The 27,773-nt window shown below is 43.1% G+C and overlaps 1 protein-coding gene across 5 annotated transcripts in view; it reads left to right on the forward strand.

Moving 5' to 3' along the window:
* The window catches only part of DOCK11 (dedicator of cytokinesis 11), a 198,083-nt gene that overhangs the window by 145,517 nt on the left and 24,793 nt on the right, over positions 1–27,773 (forward strand). For all 5 annotated transcript variants that reach the window (XM_047765108.1, XM_047765105.1, XM_047765106.1 and 2 more), the window contains 7 exons: positions 402–517; positions 3,082–3,219; positions 7,658–7,840; positions 10,759–10,872; positions 13,281–13,496; positions 13,584–13,641; positions 23,294–23,400. In XM_047765108.1, the coding sequence (XP_047621064.1) occupies positions 402–517; positions 3,082–3,219; positions 7,658–7,840; positions 10,759–10,872; positions 13,281–13,496; positions 13,584–13,641; positions 23,294–23,400 (932 nt within the window). The remainder of the gene's footprint in view (positions 1–401; positions 518–3,081; positions 3,220–7,657; positions 7,841–10,758; positions 10,873–13,280; positions 13,497–13,583; positions 13,642–23,293; positions 23,401–27,773) is intronic.

Here is a 27,773-nt window from a genome sequence, read left to right on the forward strand (position 1 = left end):
TCTGGCCATAGGGCACCACAGTATGGAATGGAGCTGCATTTCTAGGATTTTCTCATTTCTTGCGCACATAATTAGCAGCACAGCCTGAAATGCCTCTCCCGTTACTTCCTAGTTACATCAGCGTAGTGCACCACTGAAATCTTGTCTCCAAAGAAGTAGGCGCCTGATTATATGTTGCAGAGTTGTTGATCCAGAGGTGAAGTAAAAATTAGTGGAATGAACCCAGACCGTATTTGCTTAAGAAAGAAATACAGTGAAACTCAGTAGGTCTGTAGGTATTGAGAACCTGCTTTCTTCTTGCTTGTCTCTGTCTTTGCAGGGGGGAAAGAACCATTCAGAACTATTACATGAATCTTTGTGTTGGGCAGTTTTAATTTCCTTTTTTTTTTTTTAAATCCCAGGTTCTGCAACAACTGAAGCAGACATTTTCCATCAGGCGCTTCTCGAAGGCAATACTGCTACTGAAGTTTCCCTAACAGTACTGGATACCATATCATTTTTCACCCAGTGCTTCAAGGTAAAAATGAAGTTAGAATTCAATCAGTATCATGGCAAAGAAGATACTAGACGAAAATTAAGTAGTCGGAGGAAACCCAGTGTCGTACAAAAGGAGATTGGCATGTGGAAAGTTCCCGAGCCAGGGATAGAACCCATGCCACAGCAGCGACAACATTGGATCTTTAACCCACTGTGCCAGCAGGAAACTCCTAAAAGCAGTGTTCTTTCACACTTTTATGAAAATGTCCAGTAGTTTGTGGCCCATGTTATGACTGAGTCAGTTTATCCAAATACCCGTTACGATGAGGTGTCTTGTCAAGCCAGATGATGTCCAGGCCGGCTGGTTGGCTGGCTTCCCTTGTCAGGTGCTTAGTGGTTCTTCTCGGATATTTACCTCTTGATCCACATCATCCCTGCCGGGATTAAAGAAGAAGAAGAAATGAAAAGCATTTATCTTGCAGGGTTGTTGAAGGTATAAAATGAGATGTGAGAGTGCTTGGAAAAATAAAGACTATAGAATGTAAAGTAACAGTATTGGGAGAACTCACAAGTGAAAACCCTTGCTGGCTCTTCATCTGAGTTACAGATAATTTTTTTTTCTTTTCTTCCCCTTTCTCTGAGTAATTCAGTTAATTGCTTCAGCCCTCCAGATGTACTATGGCAACCTGGCCTGTGCTTTTCAAAGAGGCTTATACGTGAAAACTGAATTAGATGCTAATAAGAAACAGGCTGCAGCATGCCTTTAAAGTATTAAGTTTGTTCTGATTAAAATGCAACCCAAATTCATTGTTTATCATGCTAGTTAATAAGCCATTTGGTCTCGAGGTTTGCCTGGTAGGCCTTCCTCCTATTCAGGTTTTTCTTATTTATTGAACATACATCGTTTGGTAGATGTCAGGCAGGATCCTAAGTGCTTTAGAAATATGAACTCACTTTCTCATTGTGGGACTGGAGGTGGAAAAGGGGACCACAAATGGGCACCAAGGCACTTTTGGAGATGGTGGGAATGCACTCACATTGGGTCGTGGTGGTTGCACAAGCACGTAAATTTACTAAAAGTATTTGGATCCTGTACTTACAGCAGGTGAATGATGTGGTATGTAAATACACCTCGACAAACTTAAAAGTACAAATACGAACTCACCTTACATCCTCCTATTAGCTTTGTGATATACATACTGTTTTCTTCCCATTTTAGAAGAGAAAACTGAGGCTCACAGGGAAGGAAGTTGGTGTCAGGTAGCTAGTTAGTGGCAGAATCAGGATTCCGATCCAGGCCAGTCATCACAGGAGGCTATGCTTGTAACCACCATCCCATGCTTGGAAGGAGACTAAGGAAAGAGCCAGAAAGATCTACCACCATTCAGGGATTCTGGCTGTCATTGTTACCATTAGATCTGTTACAAGTTTGGGTATGGTTTGGGGGTTTTGTTGTTATTTTTGGCCAAGTTGTAACCTGCTAATTCGTTTCTTAAAGGATAGGAGAATAAGACTGGAGATGTTTACCAATGCCTTTAAAAAAACAAACAAACAAAAGGTTCACAAATCAATGGCTATTTCTCTGTAAATTGTTGTTTCTCGTATATCTCTCTTTGGAAGGAACATTTAAACAACTTACATTGCTGGTTTAATTGTGATACCTGTTATTATCTCTGTTCATAGAGGGTTTAATTTATCACCAGTAGCTAAACATATCTTATACTAAACATGCATTTAAAAGCAAATTAGATAATAGACTTTTAAAATAGAATTGATATTTTCCTTAATTCTTACATTACTTTGTCACTTTCAGAGAAATACAAAGCCCGGTTACTGTGTATCCATTTTTTATTTGTTGATCTTTTCTTTCTTTTTTTTGCTTTTCAGGGCCACACCTGAGGCATATGGAGGTTCCCGGGCTGGGGGTTGAACCAGATTGAACCAGAGCTGTAGCCACTGGCCTACACCACAGCCACAGCAACATGGGATCCCAGCTGCATCTGCAACCTACACCATTGCTCACTTCAACGCTGGATCCTTAACCCACTGAGCAAGGCCAGGGATTGAACCTGAAACCTCATAGTTCCTAGTCGGATTCGTTTCCAGTGCATCACATGGGAACTCCATTTTGCTGATTTAATTGAGAAGCAGTGTGATGAGGTTCATTGAAAATATTCTTCCCATACTAGTTCTATATTTGCTGTGTTACACTGGAAGAAAAAAACCTTTTCTTCATCTATTTAAAGTGGCCGAACTTAAGTATAGTTGTAGTTTGGAGTTCCCTTGTGGTGCAGCAGGTTAATGATCCAGCATTGTCACTGCAGCAGCTCAAGTCGCTACTGTGGCACGGGTTCAGTCCCTGGCCCGGAAACTTCCACATGCCATGGGCACGGCCAAAAAAAGAAAGAAAAAAAACTATAGTTATAGTTTATATATAGTATTTTGCGATTTCCAAGTTGAAAGAGGGCGCAAATGTTTTTAGATTATGTTAAACTTTTTTATTGTTTTCTGTAACTTTCAAACAGTGGTTTGATAAACAGGTGTGGGTAAAGTCTGTTCTCCCATTCTAAATTATTTCTGCAATTTTTCTTTCATGTTTTATAGAGCCAGCTTTTAAATAATGATGGCCACAACCCATTAATGAAAAAAGTATTTGATATTCATCTTGCTTTTCTTAAAAATGGGCAGTCCGAAGTGTCGCTGAAACATGTCTTTGCCTCACTGCGAGCTTTCATTAGTAAGGTAAGGAAAAAAGCTTTGTAGCTGCTAGTCACCTTGCTTCACAACAGGAAGGAAGGAGCAACAAGGATCTTTGTGATGACGTTGCCAAACCTCAGATCCTGGAGCCATCACATCCTGCCTTTGTAAATATAAATACCAAACAGCAAGATACATCAAGAGGGCCTGACCAAAATTCCCTAAAACCAGCAGGTGCTTTCTTTCTTTCTTTCTTTCTTTTTTTGTCTTTTGTCTTTTGTCTTCTTGGGGCTGCATCTGCGGCATGTGGAGGTTCCCAGGCTAGGGGTCGAATCGGAGCTGTAGCTGCCGGCCTACACCACAGCCACAGCAACACGGGATCCGAGCCGCGTCTGCGACCTACACCACAGCTCACAGCAGCGCCGGATCCTGAACCCACTGAGCAAGGCCAGGGATCGAACCTGCAACCTCATGGTTCCTAGTCGGATTCCTTTCCACTGGGTCACGATGGGAACTCCGGCATGTGCTTTGTATTTCTTCTTGTCGTTCCTTTCTTTTTTGAGCAGACTCTTTTGGAGAGTATCATTTTAAAATGACCAACTGCTAGTTTTTCTTCTTTTTAAAGTATTATCATGCTGAAAATATGTAAGTTATGAGTGTATTCATGTATAAGCACTTTGAATACAGAGACCAAGTTTTATAACCCCAGGGCCTTGTATGATAGCTTGCAAATGGTAGGCACTCAATACCTATTCAAATGAATGAATCCTTCCTTTCAATGCTAATTGTATCCCTAGGCTCTAAATTTTCAGGCCCTTTACCTCATCTAAACTAAAACTTCAGACTACGCTGTTAGGACAAACCAGGACTGAAGCTGATAGCAAAGATTTATTTCTGGTCTGGTTTTGATAGCTTTTAAACATAATAATATGCCTTGGAAACCAAGATGGACTTAAAATTATGGAAAGGCACAGGCTAGGCCTCCACTCTGGTATATGTAAGTCCAACAAGACAAATTTAATTAACTGATTTGTGTAATAGGATAGCTGAGCATGGAAAACTTCCTTATCATCATTATTTGTATGGCAGCTTATTGTGTTTAAGTGATATAGAAATTAGGTGGATTGGAAGGTTTATTTTAAAATTGCCATTCTTTAATACAGTCTTCTGAAGAAAGAAATGGAAACCTGAGTTCAGTACAAGCATGTTCTCAGAAACTAAGGGAAAGAGATTCAGAAATAACCCATTTGGGGGGTTCCTGTCGTGGCACACTGGTTAACGAATCCAACTAGGAACCATGAGGTTGCGGGTTCGATCCCTGGCCTTGCTCAGTGGGTTAAGGATCCAGTGTTGCGGTGAGCTGCGGTGTAGGTCGAAGACGCGGCTTGGATCCTGCGTTGCTGTGGCTGTGGTGTAGGCCGGTGGCTGCAGCTCTAATTCAACCCCTAGCCTGGGAACCTCCATATGCCGTGGGAGCAGCCCCAGAAAAGGCAAAAAAAAAAAAAAAAGACAACCCCCCCCAAAAAAACCCAGAAATAATCCATTTAACAAAGTTACTGGGTACTTAGACACTGTGTCAGGGGTACAGTCTGAGGGCTTATTGTCCAGTAGGGGGAAGCACACACGCGCACACTGATGCGCATCCACAGATGCCATTGGAGTAAAGGAAGTCTATACAGAGAACTGAGGGTTAACAGGAAAAGGATGAGAAACACTGTGCTTTAGCAAAAGTTTCTCTGCAGCATTGGAATTAGGGTATAGTATGGACTCAGCAAAAGATGAGACTGAAGAGGTCAGTGGGGACCAGATGATAGTGTACTCATTGCAGGAGCAAGACGGCATCTTTTAGGCATCAGGGAGCATGGAAGAAACACAATTGGATTTTTTTTTTTTTGTCTTTTTGCCATTTCTTGAGCCACTCCTGTGGCATATGGAGGTTCCCAGGCTAGGGGTCGGATCAGAGCTGTAGCTGCCGGCCTACACCAGAGCCACAGCAACGCGGGATCCGAGGCGCGTCTGCAACCTACACCACAGCTCACGGCAACGCCAGATTCTTAACCCACTGAGCAAGGCCAGGGATCGAACCGGCAACTTCATGGTTCCTAGTCGGATTGGTTAACCACTGTGCTACGACGGGAACTCTGACACAATTGGATTTTTATTGAGAGAATTGTTGCAGTTGGGGGAAAATCTCTCAAAAGTAGTATAGAAGTATAGTCTCTGCCCTCGTGACACTTTCAGTCGAATGGGGGGGGCAAGGGTGGTGGTGACAGAAAATAGTCGAGTCAATAAAGTCATACTTGTGACACATTCTAGGACAGAACCAAGGTGCCGTGACAGAGAATAATGATTTGTGGGAGTTAGTTTAGATAAGTTTGTCACTTTTTAAATGAGACCTGAAATATGAAAAGGGGCCCTGCTCTTTGAAAGGTTCAAAGAAGAACATTCCAGGAGTTCCCATTGTGGCACAGCGGAAGTGAATCCGACTAGGAACCATGAAGTTATGGGTTCAGTCCCTGGCCTTGTTCAGTGGGTAAAGGATCCAGCGTTGCCAGGAGCTGTGGCGTAGGTCACAGACTCAGCTTGGATCTGGCATGGCTGTGGCTGTGGTGGAGGTCAGCAGCTGCAACTCCAATTCGCCCCCTAGCCTGGGAACCTCCATATGCCGAGGTGTGGCCCTAAAAAGCAAGTAAAACAAACAAACAAAAAATTTTAGAAGGACATGCATATGCAAAGGCCTGGAGTTGGGATAAAGCTTGAAATTTGGGGAACTGAAAGGCCCAGTTTAGCTGGAACGTAGTGAACCAAGGAGCTCGTTGGCATACCAGTGGTACTTTAAGCCATGGGAGTGGTTTCATTTCCCCTGGAGTATGTCCAGGAAGAAAAAAAAAGAGCAGTATGTTGGAGAAAAAAACACAGAAAGAGTTGGAAGAGGAATCTGTAGAGGGGGTGAGAGGGAGCAGTCACAGAAGTAGAAGGAAAGGCAAGAAAGAAGGGTATCCTGGAAGCCGAAGGAGAAGAGTTTCAGCATCGTGATGAGGTACCGAGTGGTCTGTTAAGATGAAGCGGAGAGGTTGTGCATTGGAATTGGCAGTGACAAGGTCACTGATGATTTTGCTCACTGCCCACGCAGAGAAGTGATTTAGGTAGGAAAACTCACTATAGCAGACTAACTACACTACAGCTGTGCCCTCCCTTACACCTTTATTTTCATACTGGAATATCTTGCCCAACAAGATTTGGTTTAATCTGGTGAAACTATTGAAATTTCTCAGTTGCCAGTTAGGAAATATTTATTAAATGTTCATTATCCACATAGCATTGGGCTTGGTGTTAAGGTGATTAAAAAGAAGAAGATAGATTCCTATAACACAGGTTTAAATTCCATATTGCCAAGAAATCATTTTGAAAGGGTGGCCCTCTAGCTTCATACTCCCTGAAAAACATCCATTGTGGACCCTGGAGTAGCTTACCATGTGCTTGCCTAGACTTGCAAACATGGGAGATTAGAATAAGCCTGTGCATAGTTTATCTCCCACGAAAGAGACTGAATATATTCTCAAAGTGCAGCCCCTTGACAGTTTCAAGGATTAGGTAGCCCCTTTTTTTTCTTTTCTTTTTCTTCTTTTGAGGGTCGCCCCGCAGCATATGGAGGTTCCCCGGCTAGGGGTCCAGGTGAAGCTACAGCTGCTGGCCTACACCACAGCCACAGCAACACCAGATCCGAGCCTCATCTGCCACCTACACCACAGCTCACAGCAACGCCGGATCCTTAACCCACTGAGCGAGGCCAGGAATCGAACCTGCAACCTCATGGTTCCTAGTTGGATTCGTTTCTGCTGTGCCACGGCAGGAACTCCTAGATAGCCACTTTTGTACAAAGTCTTTCTCGAGGCCAAAATGTATTTTAATCAACACTATGTATGAGTAAAGGGGGCACATGTTTATGCTTGTGTGCATGCATTTTGTCTATACCCCATTTTGTTAAAAGATCAGCTTTATTTGCCGAATAGATTCCTGCTGTCTATCATTTTCTCAGCACTTGGAAGTTCATAATATAAGGAACTATTTAGATATAAAGCAAAAGAGTAACTAATGCAGCTTCCCATTTTGAAGGCCCAAATTGAGACCTGTCAATCATCCTTTGTTTCAGTCATTCATTAATTTAATATATATGATGGAGAACCTACTTAGCTTCTTTTCCAGACCATCGTAAGCTCTTCTTAGATCTGTAGCATTTATACTCAGTACCTCACACTTTGTAGAAACTTGGATACTGACATGACTTGTTCTATCACTGATTCATCCTGGTCTTTCTGGTTGGGACTAGGTTGGCCTCTCTAGAGCAGAGCCCTGGCCTTATGTTGATTTTGTATCCTCAAAGCACCCAGCCTCGTTCTAGGTGAAAATATAATAGGCCCCTGAGAGAAGATTGATGTTTATGATGGAGTTTTCTGATATTTATATTTTCCCTTCTCTTTAGTTTCCCTCGGCCTTTTTCAAAGGAAGGGTAAACATGTGTGCTGCGTTTTGCTATGAGGTTTTAAAGTGCTGCACGTCAAAGATTAGCTCAACCAGAAATGAAGCGTCTGCACTTTTGTATCTTCTGATGAGAAACAACTTTGAGTATACCAAAAGGAAGACCTTTTTGAGGACACATCTGCAGGTCAGTGGAAACCCGAGTCCCTCTTCTTTCTTCTATTCCATCTTTAGCCTCTGTGTCAAGATCTAAAGCTACGCAATCCAATAGAATAGCTATTAGCGACATGTGCTCATTTAGCACTTGACATGTGCCTGGTCCACATTGAGCTGTGTCATAGATCTAGAATGCACATTGGCTTTTGAAGACCACATACCAAAAAAGTGAAATATCTCAATTGTTTCACATTGACTGTATGTTGAAATGATATTTTGAATGGATTTATTGGGTTAAGTAATATACATCAAAATTCACCTCTTTACCTTTTTTTTTTTTTCTCTTTTTACCTTTTCTAGGGCTGCTCCTGCGGCATATGGAGGTTCCCAGGCTAGGGGTCTAATCGGAGCTGTAGCCGCCAGTCTACACCACAGCCACAGCAACGCAGGATCCAAGCCGCGTCTTCGACCTACACCACAGCTCACGGCAACGCCGGAATCGTTAACCCACTGAGCAAGGCCAGGGATCGAACCTGCAACCTCATGGTTCCTAGTCGGATTCGTTAACCACTGTGCCACGACGGGAACTCCTATCTTTTTACTTTTAATGTGACTACTAGATGGTTTAAAATTAGGCATGAGGCTCACATCTTATTTCTATTGGCCAGCACTGCTCTAGAGCATGGGTATTAAGAGGGTAGACTCTAGTTCAGATTCCAGGACTACCGCACAGTGTCTGACCTCGAGCTTGTTACTTCCTTCGTCTCTCAATGCCTCATTTGCCTCCTGTGTAAGATAGTGGAAATATCCCTCTCTACCTCATAGGGTTGTTGTGAGGATTAGATGAGATGATTAAGTAACAAACAAAACACTTGTTAGATATCCCATAACAGGTAATAGTTTGTGTTATTCGTGTTTCAGCTTGCCAACTTAGTAAAAAAATGAGAGAATGAGTTCCCCTGTGGTGCAGTGGGTTAAGGACCTGGTGTTGTCACTGCAGCAGCTTGGGTTGCAGCTGTGGCTCGGATTCAGTCCCTGGCCCGGAAACTTCCACCTGCCAAGGGCATGGCCAAAAAAAAGAGAGAGAGAGAGAGACAAGGTTTAGTGGGAAGAATGGACTTTGAAATCAAACTGGACTTAAATTATAGTTCAGCTACTTACTTATTATTGTGACCCTAGGCAAGTTACGCCATCGTTCTTAACTATTTGCCTCATCTGTAAAATTGAGGCCAAGTATGTTTCACCTTGCAGGGTTATCACAAGGGTTGAAAATTAAGTGTGTATTGTGCCGGGCACAAAATGCCTAGTACATAGTGGACACTTAGGACATGGCAGTTGCTAGCCAGTGTCTCCATATTTTTTTTTTGATTATTTGATGAAACAGCTCTGAACTGAATCACAGCTGGGACTTCTTGGCTCACTAGCCCTCCTTATAATACAGGAAATGCTTGGTCACATTTCTGTCTTCACTGTCATGCTCTGTCTCATTGGTGTCGTTTATTAGAGACTGGGTTATAGATGGTGAAACAGCCATAAGCAGCTGTTTAGAAATGTCATCAGTAATGTGAAACTCTGAGAGAAGAATATGCTCCGTATAAAAATCTTCTGCGTGGTTACTTTTGGATACTAGGGCCAACATTATATGTTCGGGTGTCTGATATTTGCTTCCATGGAGGTGTCACTTGAGTACCGCCTTCTGCCAAACATTTCTGTAGTTAGCGTGCTGGTGTGTCTGAAATTCCCCATTAGGGTCCATTCTTCTGCGTTAAGACCTCAGTTCCCTCAAGTGCTTTATTCAAATATAAATGAATTAGGAGTTCCCGTCGTGGCGCAGTGGTTAACGAATTCGACTAGGAACCATGAGGTTGCGGGTTCGGTCCCTGCCCTTGCTCAGTGGGTTAACGATCTGGTGTTGCCGTGAGCTGTGGTGTAGGTTGCAGACGCGGCTCGGATCCCGCGTTGCTGTGGCTCTGGCATAGGCCGGTGGCTACAGCTCCGATTCAACCCCTAGCCTGGGAACCTCCATATGCCGCGGGAGCGGCCCAAGAAATAGCAACAACAACAAAAGACAGAAGAAAAAAAAAACAAATATAAATGAATTAATATTCATGCAGGCTTCTGAGTGCTCAATAAACTAGTATTATAATGATTAAGATCTCTTTAATCCTCATAACAGCTCTATAAGGTAGCAGTTGTTATCCCCATATTGCAAATAAGGAAAGTGAGGCACGAGAGAATAAAAATAACTTTTCCAAAGCTGCTCAGTGAATAATGGATAAAGTCAAGATTTGAATCTAGGGCAGTCTGATTCAAGAGCCCGCACTCAGCTCCTATAGCATCTTGCATCTCAGGACCAGCCACTCACACCTCAGCCTGAATCATTTAGGTATTCAACCAAACGAGCCTGAGAGATGAAAAAGCACCATTACATTGCATTATACTGCTGTCATTACATATTGTAGATGCCATTGCATAGATGCTGCTGTCTAAACCAGGTAGGCAGCAGAGAAGGGAGTTGAGATGGTGGAGCTGGAAGTTCAGCACACTGAAGTAGACTAGTGAAAAGAGATGAGAAACCATCAGAACAAATTCCCAGCTTTGCCATAGCTGCTACCTAGCAAGCACATTGAACGTAGAGACCTGACCATCATGATATCTGTTCATTAATTATGAAAATAGTTTTAGATCTGGCTGTGCCATGAGTTTTGTAAAGTTTTTTCATATCTGACCAAGAAAAGTCCCGATAAAATATGAAATTAGGAACCTCTGAAGTTGCTATTTCAATAGAATTTAAATCCCTCGTGTACGAAGAAAATAGATTTTGATGGAACTGTGTAGAATCTTTAAAAGAAGCGTTTCATATGAGTGCCTGTGGACTTATAGAATGATGAAAATAAGCAGCTTTTGTTCAAGAGACATTTGAAAAACAGTATTTGCTTCTTCCCACAGATAATAATTGCCGTGAGCCAGCTGATAGCTGACGTAGCACTGAGTGGAGGATCAAGATTTCAGGAGTCTTTATTCATTATCAATAATTTTGCAAATAGTGACAGACCTATGAAGGTATGTTCTCACTTCAAGTAATAAATCGGACTAATGTTCACTGTCGGGGAAGTTTACATTCCTCGAGTTAAACTATTCGTTGGATTTACAACTTCTATGTGGTGTAGAATGTATACGATGTGAGCTTCACCAGTCAAGGCTTTGCCTGGTACACAGCACATACCCATTGTCAGTTAAATGTGTGGATGAGCGACCATACTATGTGTACACAGTTATGACGGGGGATTTGAATTTTTTCTAGGCTTTATTTGTATTTATTTATTTATTCACTCATTTACTTTGTCTTTTTAGGGCGACAACTGCGGCATATGGAAGTTCCCAGGCTAGGGGTTGAATCGGAGCTGAAGCTGGCGGCCTATGCCACCGCCACAGCCACGCAGATCCGAGCCACGTCTGTGACCGTGGCTGCAGCTCACAGCAACGCTGCATCCTTAACCCATTGGGCGAGGCCAGGGATCTAAGCTGTGTCCTCATGGATGCTAGTCGGGTTCTTTACCGCTGAGCCACAACAGGAACTCCTAGGCTTAATTTTTAAACTTGCTCAGACAAGGCCTGGGTCCTTCCTTAACAGATGTTATCATTTACAAGATTAATTAAGCATTGAGTTTGGAATTTCAGAAAACCTCACTTTTTAGAGGAGCTAACAGCTGCCTGATCCTTTGCCAACAGCTGAGGAAGGGCACAGAAGGGATTCATTATTTGATGGTTTTCTGAGTTTTAAGAATCATCTGTTGGGGCTTGCCAGAGATACTTACTGGCAAACCCAAGTCCAAGGCTGTCGTTCTTAGGCACCAGCTGGCTGAGGCCAAGCCCAAGGCTCTGACCACCATTCCTTTTTCCTACCTGTATGCTAAAAACCTATAACATTGGAAACATTCATTTGTTGTTTTTTTACATGGAGATACGTTCTGGTCTGCAGTGGTGCATGTGTACAAGGGAAGAAGAATCCTTTGCCAATAGAGAACTTTTCCTCCCCAGAGGAATCATTCCTATTCTTGGGAAAGGTCATCTTGCAGCATTATTTGACAATTTGTGTAAAATCTGGAAGAAAAAAGCTCACAGTCACAGCATACTTGATGTTTGGGACGTGTCGAATCTATGTACCAAAAAATATTCCCATAGGAATGTAGCTTAGACTGAAAAAAAAAAGAAAGAAAAAACAAAAACCAACAACAACAACAACAAAAAAACCTCACTGAGCAGTGCCAGCCGTTCTCAGGCTGGGAAAGTTTGCTTTTCAGCCAGTTCTGCTGGTTCCTCAGGAGATCAGTATATGCTCCAGCTAATCCCATGAGCACAGAAACAGCTTATGTCGTTTCGGATCTTTTACTCATACCCTAAAAGAGTTTATTTTACCAGTTGTTAACTGCCCTCAATTCCATGTTATGCTGTGTGCCTCAGTTTCCCCATGAAAAAATGAATTATAATAGTAAATGAATTATAAGAATCCTTAATTCAGGCGTTCCCGTGGTGGCTCAGCATTAACGAATCTGATTAGCATCCATGGGGACGCAAGTTCGATCTCTGGCCTCACTCAGCGGGTTAAGGATCCGGTGTTGCTGTGAGCTGTGGTGGAGGACAGCAGCCTTAGCGCCAATTGGACCCCCAGCCTGGGAACCTCCATGTGCCACAGGTGTGGCCCTAAAAAGCAAAAAAAAAAAAAAAAAAAGTCCTGAATTCATAAGGTTGTTGTAAAAATTAAAACATGTAAAGCACCTAAGCCACTGCCTGGAGCATAGTAAACTGTTGATTTTTAGTTAGTGTTGTAACAAAAATTACATGATAATGGCGAATATAGATTACAGTTATGGTGGTAGAATTCATAGTGGAAGAGCTGGAGTTCAAAGCCAGATAGTCTGCCTCCAGAGTCCATGTTTTTATTTTTATTTTATTTTATTATTATTATTATTATTTTGCTTTTTAGGGCCATACCCGCGGCATTTGGAGGGTCCCAGGCTAGGGGGTCTAATCGGAGCCACAGCTGCCGGCCTACACCACAGCCACAACAACGCAGGGTCAGAGCCATGTCTGTGACCTACACCACAGTTCAAGGCAGCGCCGGATCCTTAACCCACTGAGCCAGGCCAGGAATCGAACCCACAACCTCAGGTTCCTAGTCAGATTCGTTTCCCCTGCACCACCATGGGAACTCTCAGAGTCCATGTTTTTATGTATGGTGAATATACTACCATCAAATTTAGTACCTTTGAAGCCTGAGCTAATTGGATTTTTTTTAAAGAATTAATTTAAAAGTCTTTGGTTATGTAAGTAACATGCCAAGAACCAAATACCAAGAACTCTAACAAAGGGTAGAAGTTGTGTATTATTCCCAGGATTGGATGCCTAGGATTAGAGCACATTGATAACATTGATAAACATGTCTTTTTGTTTGTTTGTTTTGAAATTAGGCAACTGCTTTTCCCACAGAAGTCAAAGACTTGACCAAGAGAATCCGTACTGTTCTCATGGCCACTGCTCAAATGAAGGAGCATGAGAAAGACCCTGAAATGCTAATTGATCTCCAGTACAGCTTAGCCAAGTCCTATGCAAGCACCCCGGAGCTCAGGAAAACCTGGCTTGATAGCATGGCCAAGATTCATATAAAAAATGGAGATTTTTCAGAGGTGACTACGTATGGCTTTATTCTAACCACAACCCTGCAGACTCCTGGAGCACACCCTGACACCTCTTTCTTTGTCTTCCTATTTCAGGCAGCAATGTGTTACGTCCATGTAGCAGCTTTGGTTGCAGAGTTTCTTCATCGGAAAAGTAAGATATTTCTGTTCTTAGAGGTGGGGCGAACTTCGGTTAGAATGAGTTTTTATCGTTGCGGCTTGCAGCTGTCAGTGCGATACGATTGAGCTCTGAAAAATATGTTCACCTGTAGCCTCCTTCAGTGTTCAACAGAAGTTGTTCGAAAAGAAAACTGGAGTTTTTCATTTGCCTTCTGCTTTCCTTAAGAGTACAAGAATAAGTTAAAATAGTGCAGGGCCAGGCTTGATGCCCAGTGTTTATTTTCCAAGACTGTCTCCCTGGAAGACTGCCATCAATTAAATTCTTCTCAGGGCTTGTGAGCAGTTCTGGATAATACAAATCATTTGTTTCCCCCTCATCTACCTCAGCTTCGCCACCAGCTGCCCACAGATTAGCTCTCTCTAGCCACTTTAGTGCCACAATATCTTGGTATTAAAAGAGAGTCAGCACATGAGCAGGATGGCCAAAAAAGACATCCCTGGTTTGTGTCTGCATCGCAACAACAATCTGGCGTCCATCCATGGACAGAAGCGCCTTTGGGGGAGCTGTGGATCCAGCACCAAATGTCAAAGGACCTGGGAGGAATTCCACCCACCTGTGTGTGCATCAGGCAGTAGGCAGACAGATGTTGGTCCTGTCTGTGGGCCCTGCAGTGGCCTATGACCTGGCTCCAGCCCCTCTGGGCTGCAGTCTGGGAGTCCCTTGAGAACACTGTCTTAGACGGATGAGAGGGCCTTGGAGGGAGTCCAGAAGTCCAGTGGAGAAGTTCCAGCATGCCGTTGAAGCAAAAAATAAATATATGGAAGTTTGAGTGCACTGGTGAGGGTAAGAGGAACAGTTTGATTTCACTCGTGTCACCCCTTCCCCGACGTGGGCACAGCTCAGTCTTGTCGTCCATGATTTCCTCTGCAAGGAAAAGTGAGGGCACGTGAATGGGCATCTAGCTTTCCCAGAAGTACAGGATGCTGCCAAAGAGGCCCGTTTCTCTCTTGCCCCATCCAGAGTACTGAGTCATGAGCCAAATAACTAGGAGGCAGGATGAGACCGGGTGAGCAGCAGCGGTGATTCTCGGCAGGCATTTCAGGGACACACATCCTGCCGGCTGCATTACAGACTCCATTAAAAAGCCCACCGACAGGCTGCTAGAGATACTTAGTCTGTGGATTCCCCCGACTGGCCCACAGGCACTCCCCATGCTCCGTGTGCCCCACGCACATACTCCCCCACCCATAGCTGGATCTCTGTGTGTGCTCCTGATGGTGGTGAGAGCAAGCTGTGCCAGACGGCTAGTGAGCACATGCAGAAAGCCAGCCAGAATCTGTGGGCCAGGGAGCAACCACAAAGACATCGAGATCTGCAGACCACCCTTGGCAAGGCAACTGGGAGGCTGTTAGCACCTGGCCTGGTGTGTTGCACAAAAGCTTAAGAGTTCTGCCATAAGAAGGAGCGGGAAGTGTAGAGCAGGTGTAAACGTAGAAAGTCTATGAAAGTCATTAAAAAACAACAACAACAAAAAGAAAGTCTATGAAAGGCTTGGAATTTTTGAAACGCAAGACTTCAAGGAACGTGAAAAACGAAGGAAACATGACACCACCAAAGGATCACCATAATCTGACAGTAACCAAACTCAAACATCGAGATCTTCATTTTCCCCAATAAAGAATTAAGACTGTCTGTTCGAAGGAAGCTCAATGAGCTACAATAGAACAGAATATTCGACAAAATCAGGAAAACAGTATATGAACAAAACGAGAAGTTAAACAGAGATAGAAATCTCAAAGAACCAAATTCTGGAGGCGAAGAATGCAATGAATGAAATGAAAAAGGAAAGAGGGAGTTCCCGTCGTGGCGCAGTGGTTAACAAATCCGACTAGGAACCATGAGGTTGCGGGTTCGGTCCCTGCCCTTGCTTAGTGGGTTAACGATCCCGGGTTGCTGTGAGCTGTGGTGTAGGTTGCAGATGCGGCTCGGATCACGCGTTGCTGTGGCTCTGGCGTAGGCCGGTGGCTACGGCTCCGATTCGACCCCTAGCCTGGGAACCTCCATATGCCGCGGGAGCGGCCCAAGAAATAGCAAAAAAGACAAAAAAAAAAAAAAGAAAGAAAGAAAAAGGAAAGAGAACATTACCAACAGAATGGAGAAGACTGGGCTTTTGAGATGATCCAGCCAGAGGCGAACAAAGAAAAATGCAAAAGAGTGAAGAATGCCTGTGTGATCAATGGGATACTATCAGCAGAAACCTTATAGGCCATTGGAGAGTGGGAGGATACTTTCCAAGTGCTGAAAAACCGAGCGTACTCTATCCAACAGAATTGTTCTTCAGAAATAAAGGACCGATAAAGATGTTCCCAGACAAACAAAAGCTGAGGGAGTTGATCACCATTAAAACTCTCAGAAGAAGTGCTGCAAGGAGTTCTTTAAGCTGACCTGAAAGGATGCTAATTAGGAACATGAAAACATGAAATGGATCTGTACGAATAGATAAAGAAGATGTGGCATGGCGTTCCCATCGTGGCTCAGTGGTTAACGAATCTGACTAGGAACCATGAGGTTGCACGTTCCGTCCCTGGCCTTGCTCAGTGGGTTAAGGATCCAGCTGAGTGGATGAGCTGAGTTGCTGTGAGCTGTGGTGTAGGTCGCAGATGCGTCTCGGATCCCGAGTTGCTGTGGCTCTGGCGTAGGCCGGTGGCTACAGCTCCGATTCGACCCCTAGCCTGGGAACCTCCATGTGCTGTGGGAGTGGCCCTAGAAAAAGGCAAAAAGACAAAAAAAAAAGATGTGGCACATATACTCGATGGAATATTACTCAGCCACAGGAAGGAAGGAAATCCTGCCATTTGTGACAACATGGATGGACCTTGAGGGCTTGGTGCTAAGTGCAGTAAGTCAGAGAAAGACAAACATTGTATGAGCTCACTTATATGCGGAATCTTAAATAGCCAAACTGGTAGAAACAGAGTAGAATGTTGGTGGCCGGGGATAGGGGAATTTGAGTGATTTGGGTTCAAAGGGTATAAACTTCCATTTACAGGATGAATAAATTCTGGATAGCTAATGGACATAGTAATTATAGTTAACAATACTGCGTGATGTACTTGAAAGTTGCTAAGCAAGTAGATCGTAAATGTTCTCACTCCCCCTCAAATCGTAATTAATGTAGTGATCAACACTAGTGTGGTAATTATTTCACAGTATATGCATGTGTCAAATCAACACATACACCTTAAACTTACACAGTGTTAGGTATCAATGATATTTCAGTATAGCCGGGGCTGGTAGGGAGGCGCAAAAGAAGGAGCCATGATCTTGAAGGGTTCACAATCCTGCAACTCTGTACCTCAGAAATCTGCCTGGGAGTTCCCGTGGTGGCTCAGTGGTTAACGAATCCGACTAGGAACCATGAGGTTTCGGCTTCGATCCCTGGCCTTGCTCAGTGTGGTTAAGGATCTGGCGTTGCCATGAGCTGTGGTGTAGGTCGCAGATGCGGTTCGGATCCCGAGATGCTGTGGCTGTGGTGTAGGCCAGCGGCTACAGCTCCGATTCGACCCCTAGCCTGGGAACCTCCATATGCCATGGGAGCGGCCCAAGAAATGGCAAAAAGACAAAAAAAAAAAACCCTGCCTGAAAGCTTCCCTTTCCAAAAGTAATATTGTTGACTACTCTTAACAACTACTTAAATAGTAAAACAGTTGAGTTAGGTTTTAAAAATTGAGGGACAGGAGTTCCCATCATGGTGCAGTGGAAATGAATCCGACTAGGAACCATGAGGATGCGGGTTTGATCCCTGGCCTCGCTCAGTGGGTTAAGGATCCGGCATTTCCGTGAGCTGTGGTGTAGGTCGAAGACGCAGCTCAGATCTGGTGTTGCTGTGGCTCTGGTGTAGGCCAGCAGCAACAGCTCCAATTAGACCCCAAGCCTGGGAACCTCCATATGCTGTGGGTGCAGTCCTTAAAAAAAAAAAAAAAAAAGGAGGCAAAAAATAAATAAATAAAAATAAAAATTGATTGGCAGTAGACATTGTGAAGACGTCTCCCACTGTCTTTGAAACCAGTCCAGTGAGTGACATTAGGACAAAATGAAACCCTCTTGTGGGAGTCACAAACTGTGGCTTTGGCTCTGAAAGCACGAGCATGTTTTGTTTTGTTTTGTTTTTTAATTCCAGAATTCCTGCAGTTCATTATATCTCTTTCTTCTCAAACATGGTGTCATGACTAAAATGTAGATTCGTTTTAGTTATATTTTAAATGTAACACTTTGTTTGATAGTGCAATTCTTTTGAATAGTCTGTGTATTTGAAATTGGTATACCCTCGTTTTCTTTTTTTTGTACGGAACGTGGCTTTAAAATGGAAAACAAGCTTGCCAAACGAAGGCCCTGTTAGAGGCTTTTTCCCCACATCACTTGTCTGCCTGTGCAATTACAGCACAATAAATGTCGACATTGCACACCTGCAATTATAATAAACTAACAAATAGGAGAACCCTCAACACGGCACTATATAAAGTTTTAGGTATATCTTTCAGGTAAATCAGGTTACTATTTCTCATCTTTTTAATTAGTAGAAATCTGAAATAAGAGTTTTCTGTCCAGTAAGTATAAACCTATGCCCTTTAGATAGTGAAAATAGTTAAATATATTAAAATATTTCCTTAGAGTTTTTTTCACAAGTGGGAAGACCTTAAAAGTTAAGCAAAAATCAAGAATTATTTATTTCCAGGGAGTTCCCGTCGTGGCTCGGTGGTTAACAAATCCCACTAGGAACCATGAGGACGTGGGTTCGATCCCTTGGCCTCTCTCAGTGGGTTAAGGATCTGGCGTTGCCGTGAGCTGTGGTGTAGGCCGGCGGCTACAGCTCTGATTAGACCCCTAACCTGGGAACCTCCATATGCCGCAGGTGCGGCCCTGAAAAGACAAGAAAATGAAACAAACAAACAAAAAAATAGTTTTGTCCCATTGGATGGTTGCCTAACAGAGCAAGGACTTGGGCCCCTGGCTTCCAGGGGTGACCGCAGAACACCAGTGAGGGGCCATTTCTAGATCCTTTTTTCTTTCCCCACGTTTCAGGCACTGAAGGGAAAGGAAAAGGGGAGGGAGGCATGCAGGTCTCCGTGCTGCACCCCCACCCTCAGACTTGTTGCAGGCGGCCAGAGCTCCTGCTCTTTGTACCAGAGACCTTAAAGATCAGCATCCTCTTCCTTTTTCCTAAGTCACATCTAAGTGGTGATACTACGGTATTAGTCACACCCACCAAAATATATAATTAAAATATATAATTAAAAAACAGATCTAAATGTCCTTATTTCTGTTTTCTCTGAGAACCTCAGAATGTTCTAGATCTTATTCTCTGGAGACTAGACTTACGTGCCTCTCCCTCTTCTCTTCCTGAGAGAGCGCACAACTGTTGGCCCCCCAGGGAAGGCAAGAGTTCTGCCTCTGCATTCTTCTACCACCACCACATAGCGCATCTGAGGGTCAGCAAAGCTTCAGGCCTGTAGGGCGCCTCCATCACCCCAGAAAAAGACATTTCTTTTCCATGCCTTATAGAGTCATGTTGTTCCCTTTCCCGAGTCTTTATACCCAGGATCTGATAGCTTAAGTTCTGCAAAGCTTTTTTTTTTTTTTTTTTGTCTTTTCTAGGGCCGCTCCCTCGGCATATGGAGGTTCCCAGGCTAGGGATCGAATCGAAGCTGTAGCCGCCGGCCTATGCCAGAGCCACAGCAACATGGGATCCAAGCCGTGTCTGTGACCTACACCACAGCTCTCGGCAACACCAGATCCTTAACCCACTGAGCAAGGCCAGGGGTCAAACCCGCAACCTCATGGTTTCTAGTCAGATTCGTTAACCACTGAGCCACAATGGGAACTCCTGCAAAGCTTTTTATTTCCCCAATTCCTTCCCAATCACAGCTTCTTCCTTTTAGGGCCCTCCCCTCGAGGCTCTTAGCCCCTCTCCCTCTTCCAACTAGCAGTCCTATTTTATCAAAGGTTGGGCTTCTTTCCCATCCTCCAAGCGCTTCCCTTCTTTTCTATGGGCCAGATAATTGGTGCTCAAGGAAGCAGTCTCTGCTTGGAGAGTTGGCACCTTGCTTCCCCTAGGACGGCAGTCGGGAATCCAGAAGCTACGCTGTGAAGGGCAGTCAGGAGTCCAGGTCGCAGACCAGAAAGAGCCAAAGCAGACTCTCCAATACCACCTTATGTAATGCTACCTAGGGCTACAGGTGAGCCCTCACACACCTGCCTCCCTCTGTTGGGACATATACACTGGTCACTTCTAGATTCAGCAGCTTATTGCATCTGAAGCACAACTAAATGAAACAAGACTAGGGGGAATCCCAAGAATTTTCCCCAGGCATTTTAAAGACCCTAGGAAACAAGAGTCCTCTTATCCTTGGATAATTTGGTCGGTGTTGATTACTTAAGCAAACAAAGGGACATATATGTATATGTATGTATATGTGTATCTATATAGAGAGAGGAGTTCCTGTCGTGGCTCAGTGGTTAACGAACCCGACTAACATCCATGAGGATTCAGGTTTGATCCCTGACCTCGCTCAGTGGGTTAAGGATCCGGTGTTGCCGCAAGCTCTGGTGTAGGCCGGCAACTGTAGCTCTGATAAGACCCCTAGCCTGGGAATCTCCATATGCCATGGGTGCGGCCCTAAAAAGACAAAAAAATAAAATAAAAATAAATATATATAGAGAGAGGGGGAGAGAGGCTTCTCTAGGCAGAGATTTGTCATCAGGCATAGGAATTAAGATAATAAACTTAGCAAGAGTAGTGGACTCTGAAACTGAAAATCCACAAAAGTAGCCTTTACAGCAGATAATGCAGACAATACAGTCCAAGAGTAGGTACTGCTCTGTCTGTTTCTGAGAAGAACCATAATTTACCCTCCTTCCACTTAAGAGACGCACCGGAAGACTCTCTCCCAAGTTGCTGTAGTCTCATCAGCTCTCAGGCATAGGAGTGTGGCACCTTTTGTCCTCCCCTAAAGCACAGCCTTCTAGAGAAACCCTAGATTTGGGGATCACTTCACATAATATCCTCAGAATATGCTGGATAGCACTGGGAACTAGATCTAGTCACTTATGATGGAGCCTGATAATGTGAGAAAAAAGAATGTATGTATATATATATGTGTGACTGGGTCACCTTGCTGTCCAGGAGACGATTGACAGAACACTGTAAAGCAACTATAATGGAAAAAATAAAAATCATTTCAAAAGAAAAAAAATAACATCCTCTGAATAGACAAGCTATTTTTCCCCCAGTCATGGATCTGGCTGCCTGAGACCTTCAGGGGTTGGCCCTCCGCTTTGTTGAGTTTCAGGGCCTTCTTCCTTACTGCCTAGCTCTCGTCTTGATAGAGGTAATCAAGTAGGACGTTTCCTCCCAATGCATTGCTGCACAAAAAGTGTCCCTTAGGGAGTTCCCGTGGTGGCTCAGTGGTTAACGAATCCGACTAGGAACCATGAGGTTGCGGGTTCAATCCCTGGCCTCACTCAGTGGGTTAAGGATCCAGCATTGCCGTGAGCTGTGGTGTAGGTTGCAGACCGGCTCGGATCCCGAGTTGCTGTGGCTCTGGTGTAGGCCGGTGGCTACACCTCCGATTGGACCCCTAGCCCGGGAACCTCCATATGCCGCAGGAGCAGCCCAAGAAATGGCAAAAAGACAAAAAAAAAAAAATAGTATCCCTTAGACCAGCTTCCAGACTGAGGACCGTTTGAGTATTAACCTGAATGTAAATCGGCTGTGTCATGGAGCCTGTTGGTTAGTTCAGCTAACCTTTTTTTTTTTTTTCATACCAAGACTTTTCTCAAGCAGGAAATAATGACTCGATTTACATTCTGGTGCAGTTCCTTATTTTGTTGTGGTCCAGCCCTTTGACTAGAACTCCCCTAGATGTCTGTAATAGACCATTTGAGGCACGCGTCTCTTCAGAAATGAAATAAGTCATACCCTATCTTCGGTGTCTTTTATGACCTGATTTCTTTGAACAAAAATGGCCCTAAGTCCATTGGGTCAAAGTAAATCTCATCTTCATCTCTGCCTCTCCTTCTTCCTTCACAGAAATCCAGCAACTACTCCCTATGTGTTTCTATCTGGGGGATAGAATATGACGGAAGGTTATATGAGAATCTAGTCACTTAGGATGGAACACGATGGAGGATAGTGTTAGAAAAAGGAAGCCAAACCTCGTAGACCAAGATTTCTCAGATTCTGATGGGAAAAGGGTCATGTATCATGGCTTAGATTTGGCTAACTCTCCTGGCCTAAATGAAAGCTTCTCTGTCATTTCTCTCATAGACATGTGGTGCTTACTTGCTAATTCATGTTCCATCAAGCATCTTAACCAGAAGATGTATGTCTAGTTGGCTTTCATTTAGGCCAGGAGAGTTGGCCAAATCTAAGCCATGATACATGACCCTTTTCCCGTCAGAATCTGAGGAATCTCGGTATATGAGGTTTGGCTTTCTTAATCCTTCCTTCTTCCTTCCCCATCCTCCACCAGCAGGAAGCTTACCAAATAGTCATGAGTAGGTCATCACTTCTAAGCACCACTATTAGAGAGCTTGTGGAACAGTAGATTGCAAAAGCTGTTTGCTGCCTTCGTGACCCCCCGTTTTCCACTGACTTTCCACTGATTCTGATATAAGGAGACTGAATTTTCCTTCGCTCTAAAGTGACGGCCCACTTAGAGGTAAAGGCAGCCACAGCAGGAGTGTTTGGACATGTTCCCATGTCCAGAATCTGTAAGGCAACCATGTAGCCTTCTGTACCCAGACCCTTGCTGGACAGTGACAGTTTGGTCCACAATCCTACAGCAGCTGTTGTCAGCTTGAGCTCACGTCCTACTTCCCAGGAGTCCAGCTGCGGAGTCACTTAGTATACCAGCTGCTAGCAATTATTCTATTTTATCTAGAGACAGCGAGTTTATTTATTGGTAGCTTTGTTTAGTAATAATTCACTAAACGCTTCTATTTAATTCTTATAAGGTAACTATTATCTCTGTTTTACAGATGACAAACCCTTTCACAGTCCTAGAGAGAAAAACATGTCTAAAATCACCCAATTAGTGATAGAACGGGGTCTGTCTGACACCAGAAGCTCTGGTTCTTCCAGTGCCCCATCTCATTTCTCCAAGGATGCTTCATCTCTGGCGTCTGTTTTATTTCCTGCCTCTCTTTACAAGCCCTAGGCTAGGCCAGCAACCCACTTTGTTTTACAGTCCTCCAGTGAAATGAGGAACTAGAGGTGATTTTAAAAGCTCAGTGTTTACCTGAAAAGTACATTCCATCTTTGTTTAAGTGCCAGACCGTAAACGTACACAGGATTAAAGTGTATGTAACAATTTTTAGTTCACCCTAAGAAAGCATTTACTATACTAACCATTGAAGACAATGCATAGTCAGAGAATGAAACTTAACTTGTAAGTAACTTGAGCTCACTTTGGAGGAAAAAGACCTGTAGGATGTATAGTAAATAAAAATACTTTATAAAATTCTTTTTTTTTTTTTTTTTGTTACTGAAAATGGCACTCAGGACTTTGACCTTTACGAAGAAGTATGTGTTTATATTTAAGGGTCAAGATCGCTGTAAGGCTATCTGTTATTTACAAAACACTTTTGAAAAATAAATTCACTTGATTGCTTTTTATTCGCACAGAATTATTCCCTAATGGATGTTCGGCCTTCAAGAAAATTACTCCCAATATAGATGAAGAGGGAGCGATGAAAGAAGATGCTGGAATGATGGATGTCCATTATAGTGAAGTAAGTCTCCAGGGCCTGCATTGCCAGTTACACAAATTTAACTTCTTCATATTTATTTACATTAAAAAACTATTACAGCTACCTCAATTTGAAAGATTACCAAGAGTTGATGAACTGTGAGCATTATAACTGCCCAGGGAAAAGAAGTCCCTATTTGGAATGTGGAGCCCTATCTCTGGAATAGTTCTAATTGTCTGGTCTTAGAAATGTACCATTTATCATCCTCAATTCACCATCCCAGTAACCCGATCACAGTCAGCATACTTTGAAAAAAATCTCCATCCAAATACAGTTCATGTAACAGCTAAGCAGAAGATGCATACAAGTATTTACAAATGGAAAATTTCTGCTCTAAACTGCACATGGAGAGCAAACGGCTGCACCTGTTAATCGCTCAACAAATATTTGTTGAGCACTGACTTAGGAGCGAGGCTTTGGACTTAGTGATATAGGAGCTATAAAATAATTAGATCCCTGGCTAATCCCTGGCTTCCAGTGTCTACCCAAAGAGGTAAAACTCCTACATGAAATGGAAAAAAGTAAAACGGTGCCTTTTGACAGTATGTTCCAGGCAGAGTCACAGGTAAGAGGTGCCTTTGGAGTTCCCATTGTGGCGCAGCAGAAACGAATCCGACTAGGAGCCATGAGGTCATGGGTTTGATCCCTGGCCTTGCCCAGTGGGTTAAAGAGCCGGCATTCCTGTGAGCTGTGGTATAGGTCGCAGACGCAGCTCGGATCCAGCGTGGCTGTGACTGTGGCGTAGGCTGGCAGCTGCAGCTCCTATTCGACCCCTACCCTGGGAACTTCCACATGCTTCTAGTGCAGCCCTCCAAAGCACAACAAAACAACACAAAGGGTAAGAGATACCTTTGATATACGTTTGATACCTTAACAAAAGCTAAGAGGTAGGAAAGGGTAAGGCATTGTTTGGAGGTACAGAGGCCATTGGGTTCACCTCAAGAAGAGTAGTAGTGGATATCAGATCTTGAGAAACTTTGAAGGTTTTATGGACCAGAAAGTTGAATTGTTGTCAGAGGTTTTTGAACAGAATAATGACAAGATGAAAGCAAGGAAGAGGAAAGGTTAGTTTGTGGTGCTACGGGAAATGTATCAGAGGTAGATGGATAGGGGCTGAAGGCAGAGGCTAGAGGGCCGGCTGCCCCAAGAATCCAGGCGTGAGGCAGTCAGGCCTCCCCGCAGGTAGTGACAGATTCAGGAAACACTATGAAGAAAAGAGGAAGACTTGCTGGCTGTGGGAGGAGAAGAGTCAAAAGTAGTGCTGAGAGTCAGGCTTGAATGTTACAGAAAAATGACAGATGGATGCTTTTACAGGGAAGATGATTGCATTCCGTTTTTGCTGTGCGTTGAATTTGAAGTGCAAGGTTATCGAAATGGAAAAAACATCAGGCCATTAGAAATTCAGAACTGTGTCTAGGGAGACAGATCAAGGTTGGAGAGCAACATCTAGAAGTCATAGCTGTGTGAGAACCAAAGCAGAGTGAGAATGGGCGATAATATACCACGGAAAGATCAGAGAGCCAAGGACGGAATCACACTGATGCTCACAATTAAGGAATGTGAAGACCGAAAGAAAAAAGAAAGAAGCAACAGAAAGCAGAGATTTAAAGGATTTGAATCTGTAGAAATACAGTTTTTAAGGTTGTATTAAGAAACCTAAGAAGCAGCCAGGTTTAAGTGACACCCTTTAAACTTTATTTTTTAAAATTAATTAATTTATGTATTTATTTTTATTTTATTTTATTTTTTGGCTTTTTAGGGCTGCACTTGGGGCATATGGAGGTTCCCAGGCTAGGGGTTGAATCGGAGCTGTAGCCACCAGCCTACGCCAGAGCCACAGCTACGAGGGATCCGAGCCACGTCTGCTCCCTACACCACAGCTCACGACACCAGATCCTTAACCCACTGAGCGAGGCCAGGGATCGAACCCGCAACCTCATGGTTCCCAGTCGGATTCATTTCCGCTTCGCCGCTGTGGGAATGCCCTTTTATTTTTTTTTTAAATATAAGCAGTCTCAAGCTAGCTCTAGTTCATTTAACTAAAATAATATATGTCTAGAAGCTTTAGCTACTATTTCTATGTGGCTCTCTCACCTCATCAGTAAAATAAACGCGATAATATTATACTGGGCAGGTGAAGACTCTAATTAATTAATCATAACGGAGAATCAAGATGCCTGAATTTTCAGGTTTGACTCCTGGCCTGACACAGCGGGTGAAAGGATCCAGCACTGCTGCACTTGTGGCTTGGATTCAATCCCTGGCCCAGGAACTTCCTTCCATATGTCATGGGGTGGGGGGGACATAAAATCAGCAACAAGAAAAGATGCTTGAATTTTAGTCACAAGTTCATTGCTTGACTTTGAAGCCTTGGGTAAATTAATTCGCTTTTTGGGTCCTAGTTAGACGAAGATGATTTTCATCTAAGACCACCAGTTTGTGTGAGCGGACGGCAGAGAGCTCATGGGAGGGAAATGGTTCAGCACAACTGAAGTTACATCCTTTCTTCCAAACAGCAGCTCCAGCTTAGTCATAGGAATGGCCTTGAGCCTGACCCTTCTTTATACTCTCAAGAAGCGTGGTAATATTTCTTATTAGTCAAGAACTATAATCAGTAGTCTATGTAAACACATTTGTTGGAAGGCTTTTTTTGTGTGTTCTACAGTAATAATTTATACATACTTTTAATTTAATGTGTACAGTTAGAATCATGTTCTCCATAATGCCGTTTTATGTTTCAGTTTATATAATAGGGCTTTGTCTTCAGGCCCTAGCCAATGGAAAACGAACTGTCATTGATTTACTAGTTTTATTGAAATGAAAAATACAAATTGTTGTTCATTTAGTGCCTTAAACAGGTGAGTTAAACCAATAATAATTGAATTTGCTTTTAAAGCTGCATTTCTGGGAGTTGTCTTGTGGCACAGCTGGTTAAGAATCCAACGTTGTCCCTGCAGCAGCTCAGGTTGTCGCTGTGGCGCAGGTTCAGTCCCTGGCCTGGGAACTTCCACATGCCACGGGTGCAGCCCGGGGGGAAAAAAACTGCATTTCTGACTTATGTAATAATTTTTAAAGATGTAAGTAACATACATACAATGCAAGTAATAAAATGCACACATCTTAAGTGAATCGCTTGATGGATTTTGACAGTTGTGACACCCATGCCACTAACCACCAGAAACAAGAAATAGAACGTGTCCATTCCCCCAGAAAGTTCCATTTTTTGTGCCCATTTCAGGAGTCAGTCTCCTCATCCCCACTATCTGATTTCTGTCACCATAGTTTTGCCATTATTTTGGTGTCCTAAAAATGGAATCATTGAGTATGTACCCTTTGGTATCTGGGTTCTTTCGCTTAACCTAATGGTTTTGAAACACATCCACCTTATTGAGTATATCCAAAGTTCTTTCTCATTGCTACATATTCTATTATATTGGTATATGATTTTTAAATCCGTTCTCCTGTTGATGGATTTTGAATTGTTCCAGTTTGAGGTTGTCATAAATAAGGCTGCCTTTAACGTTCTTATCTGTGACCTTTTGTGGACATATGTTTTCCTTTTTGTTGGGTAAATACCTAGGAGTGAAACTGCTGGGTCCTAGGGAAGTTAGGATGTTTACCTTTATAAGAAATTCCCAGAGTTTTTCAAAGTGGGTGGAACATTGTATATTCCCACCAGCAACGGATGAGAGTTTCAGGTGCTCCACGTCATTACCAACACCTGATATTGCTAAACATTTTATGGTTTTATCATTCTATTAGGCATGAATTGGTATCTCACTGTTTTTTCCTTTGTAGTTCCTTAATGACTAATGGTATTGAGCTCTTTTTTTATGTGCTTCTTTGTCTTTGGTATATCCCTTTGTGAAATGTTTATTCGAGTCTTTTGCCCATTTTTAAAAATTGCATTGTTCATTTTTTTGTTGTTGGCAATTTATGGGAATTCTTTCTGTATTCTGGATATAAGTCCTTTGTCAGCTGTGGTTTTATTTACCAGTCTTTGATTTGTATATTCGTTTTCTTGATTGAGTCTTTTATTGAGCAGAAAGCTTGGGTTTTGATGAAGTCCAGTTTACCATTTTTTAATGTTTTTTTGCACGCACGCACATATGTGTGTGTGTGTGTGTGTTTGGTCTGATACATTTTTGCTGACCTCCAGACTGTGAAGACATTGCTTTAAATTTTCTCCTATAAACTATGAGTTTTATGTTGAGGTCTATATCTAAAATTCATTTTTGAGCATGAAATGAAAAAGAGGTCAAGGTTCATTTTTTTTTTCTAGACAGATATTTTGTATGGTCCACACCATTTGGGGAAAAATAAAAACTTTACTTTTACCCCCCACTGAATTACTT

Source organism: Phacochoerus africanus, chromosome X, assembly GCF_016906955.1.
Source record: "Phacochoerus africanus isolate WHEZ1 chromosome X, ROS_Pafr_v1, whole genome shotgun sequence".
NCBI classification, from domain to species: domain Eukaryota; kingdom Metazoa; phylum Chordata; class Mammalia; order Artiodactyla; family Suidae; genus Phacochoerus; species Phacochoerus africanus.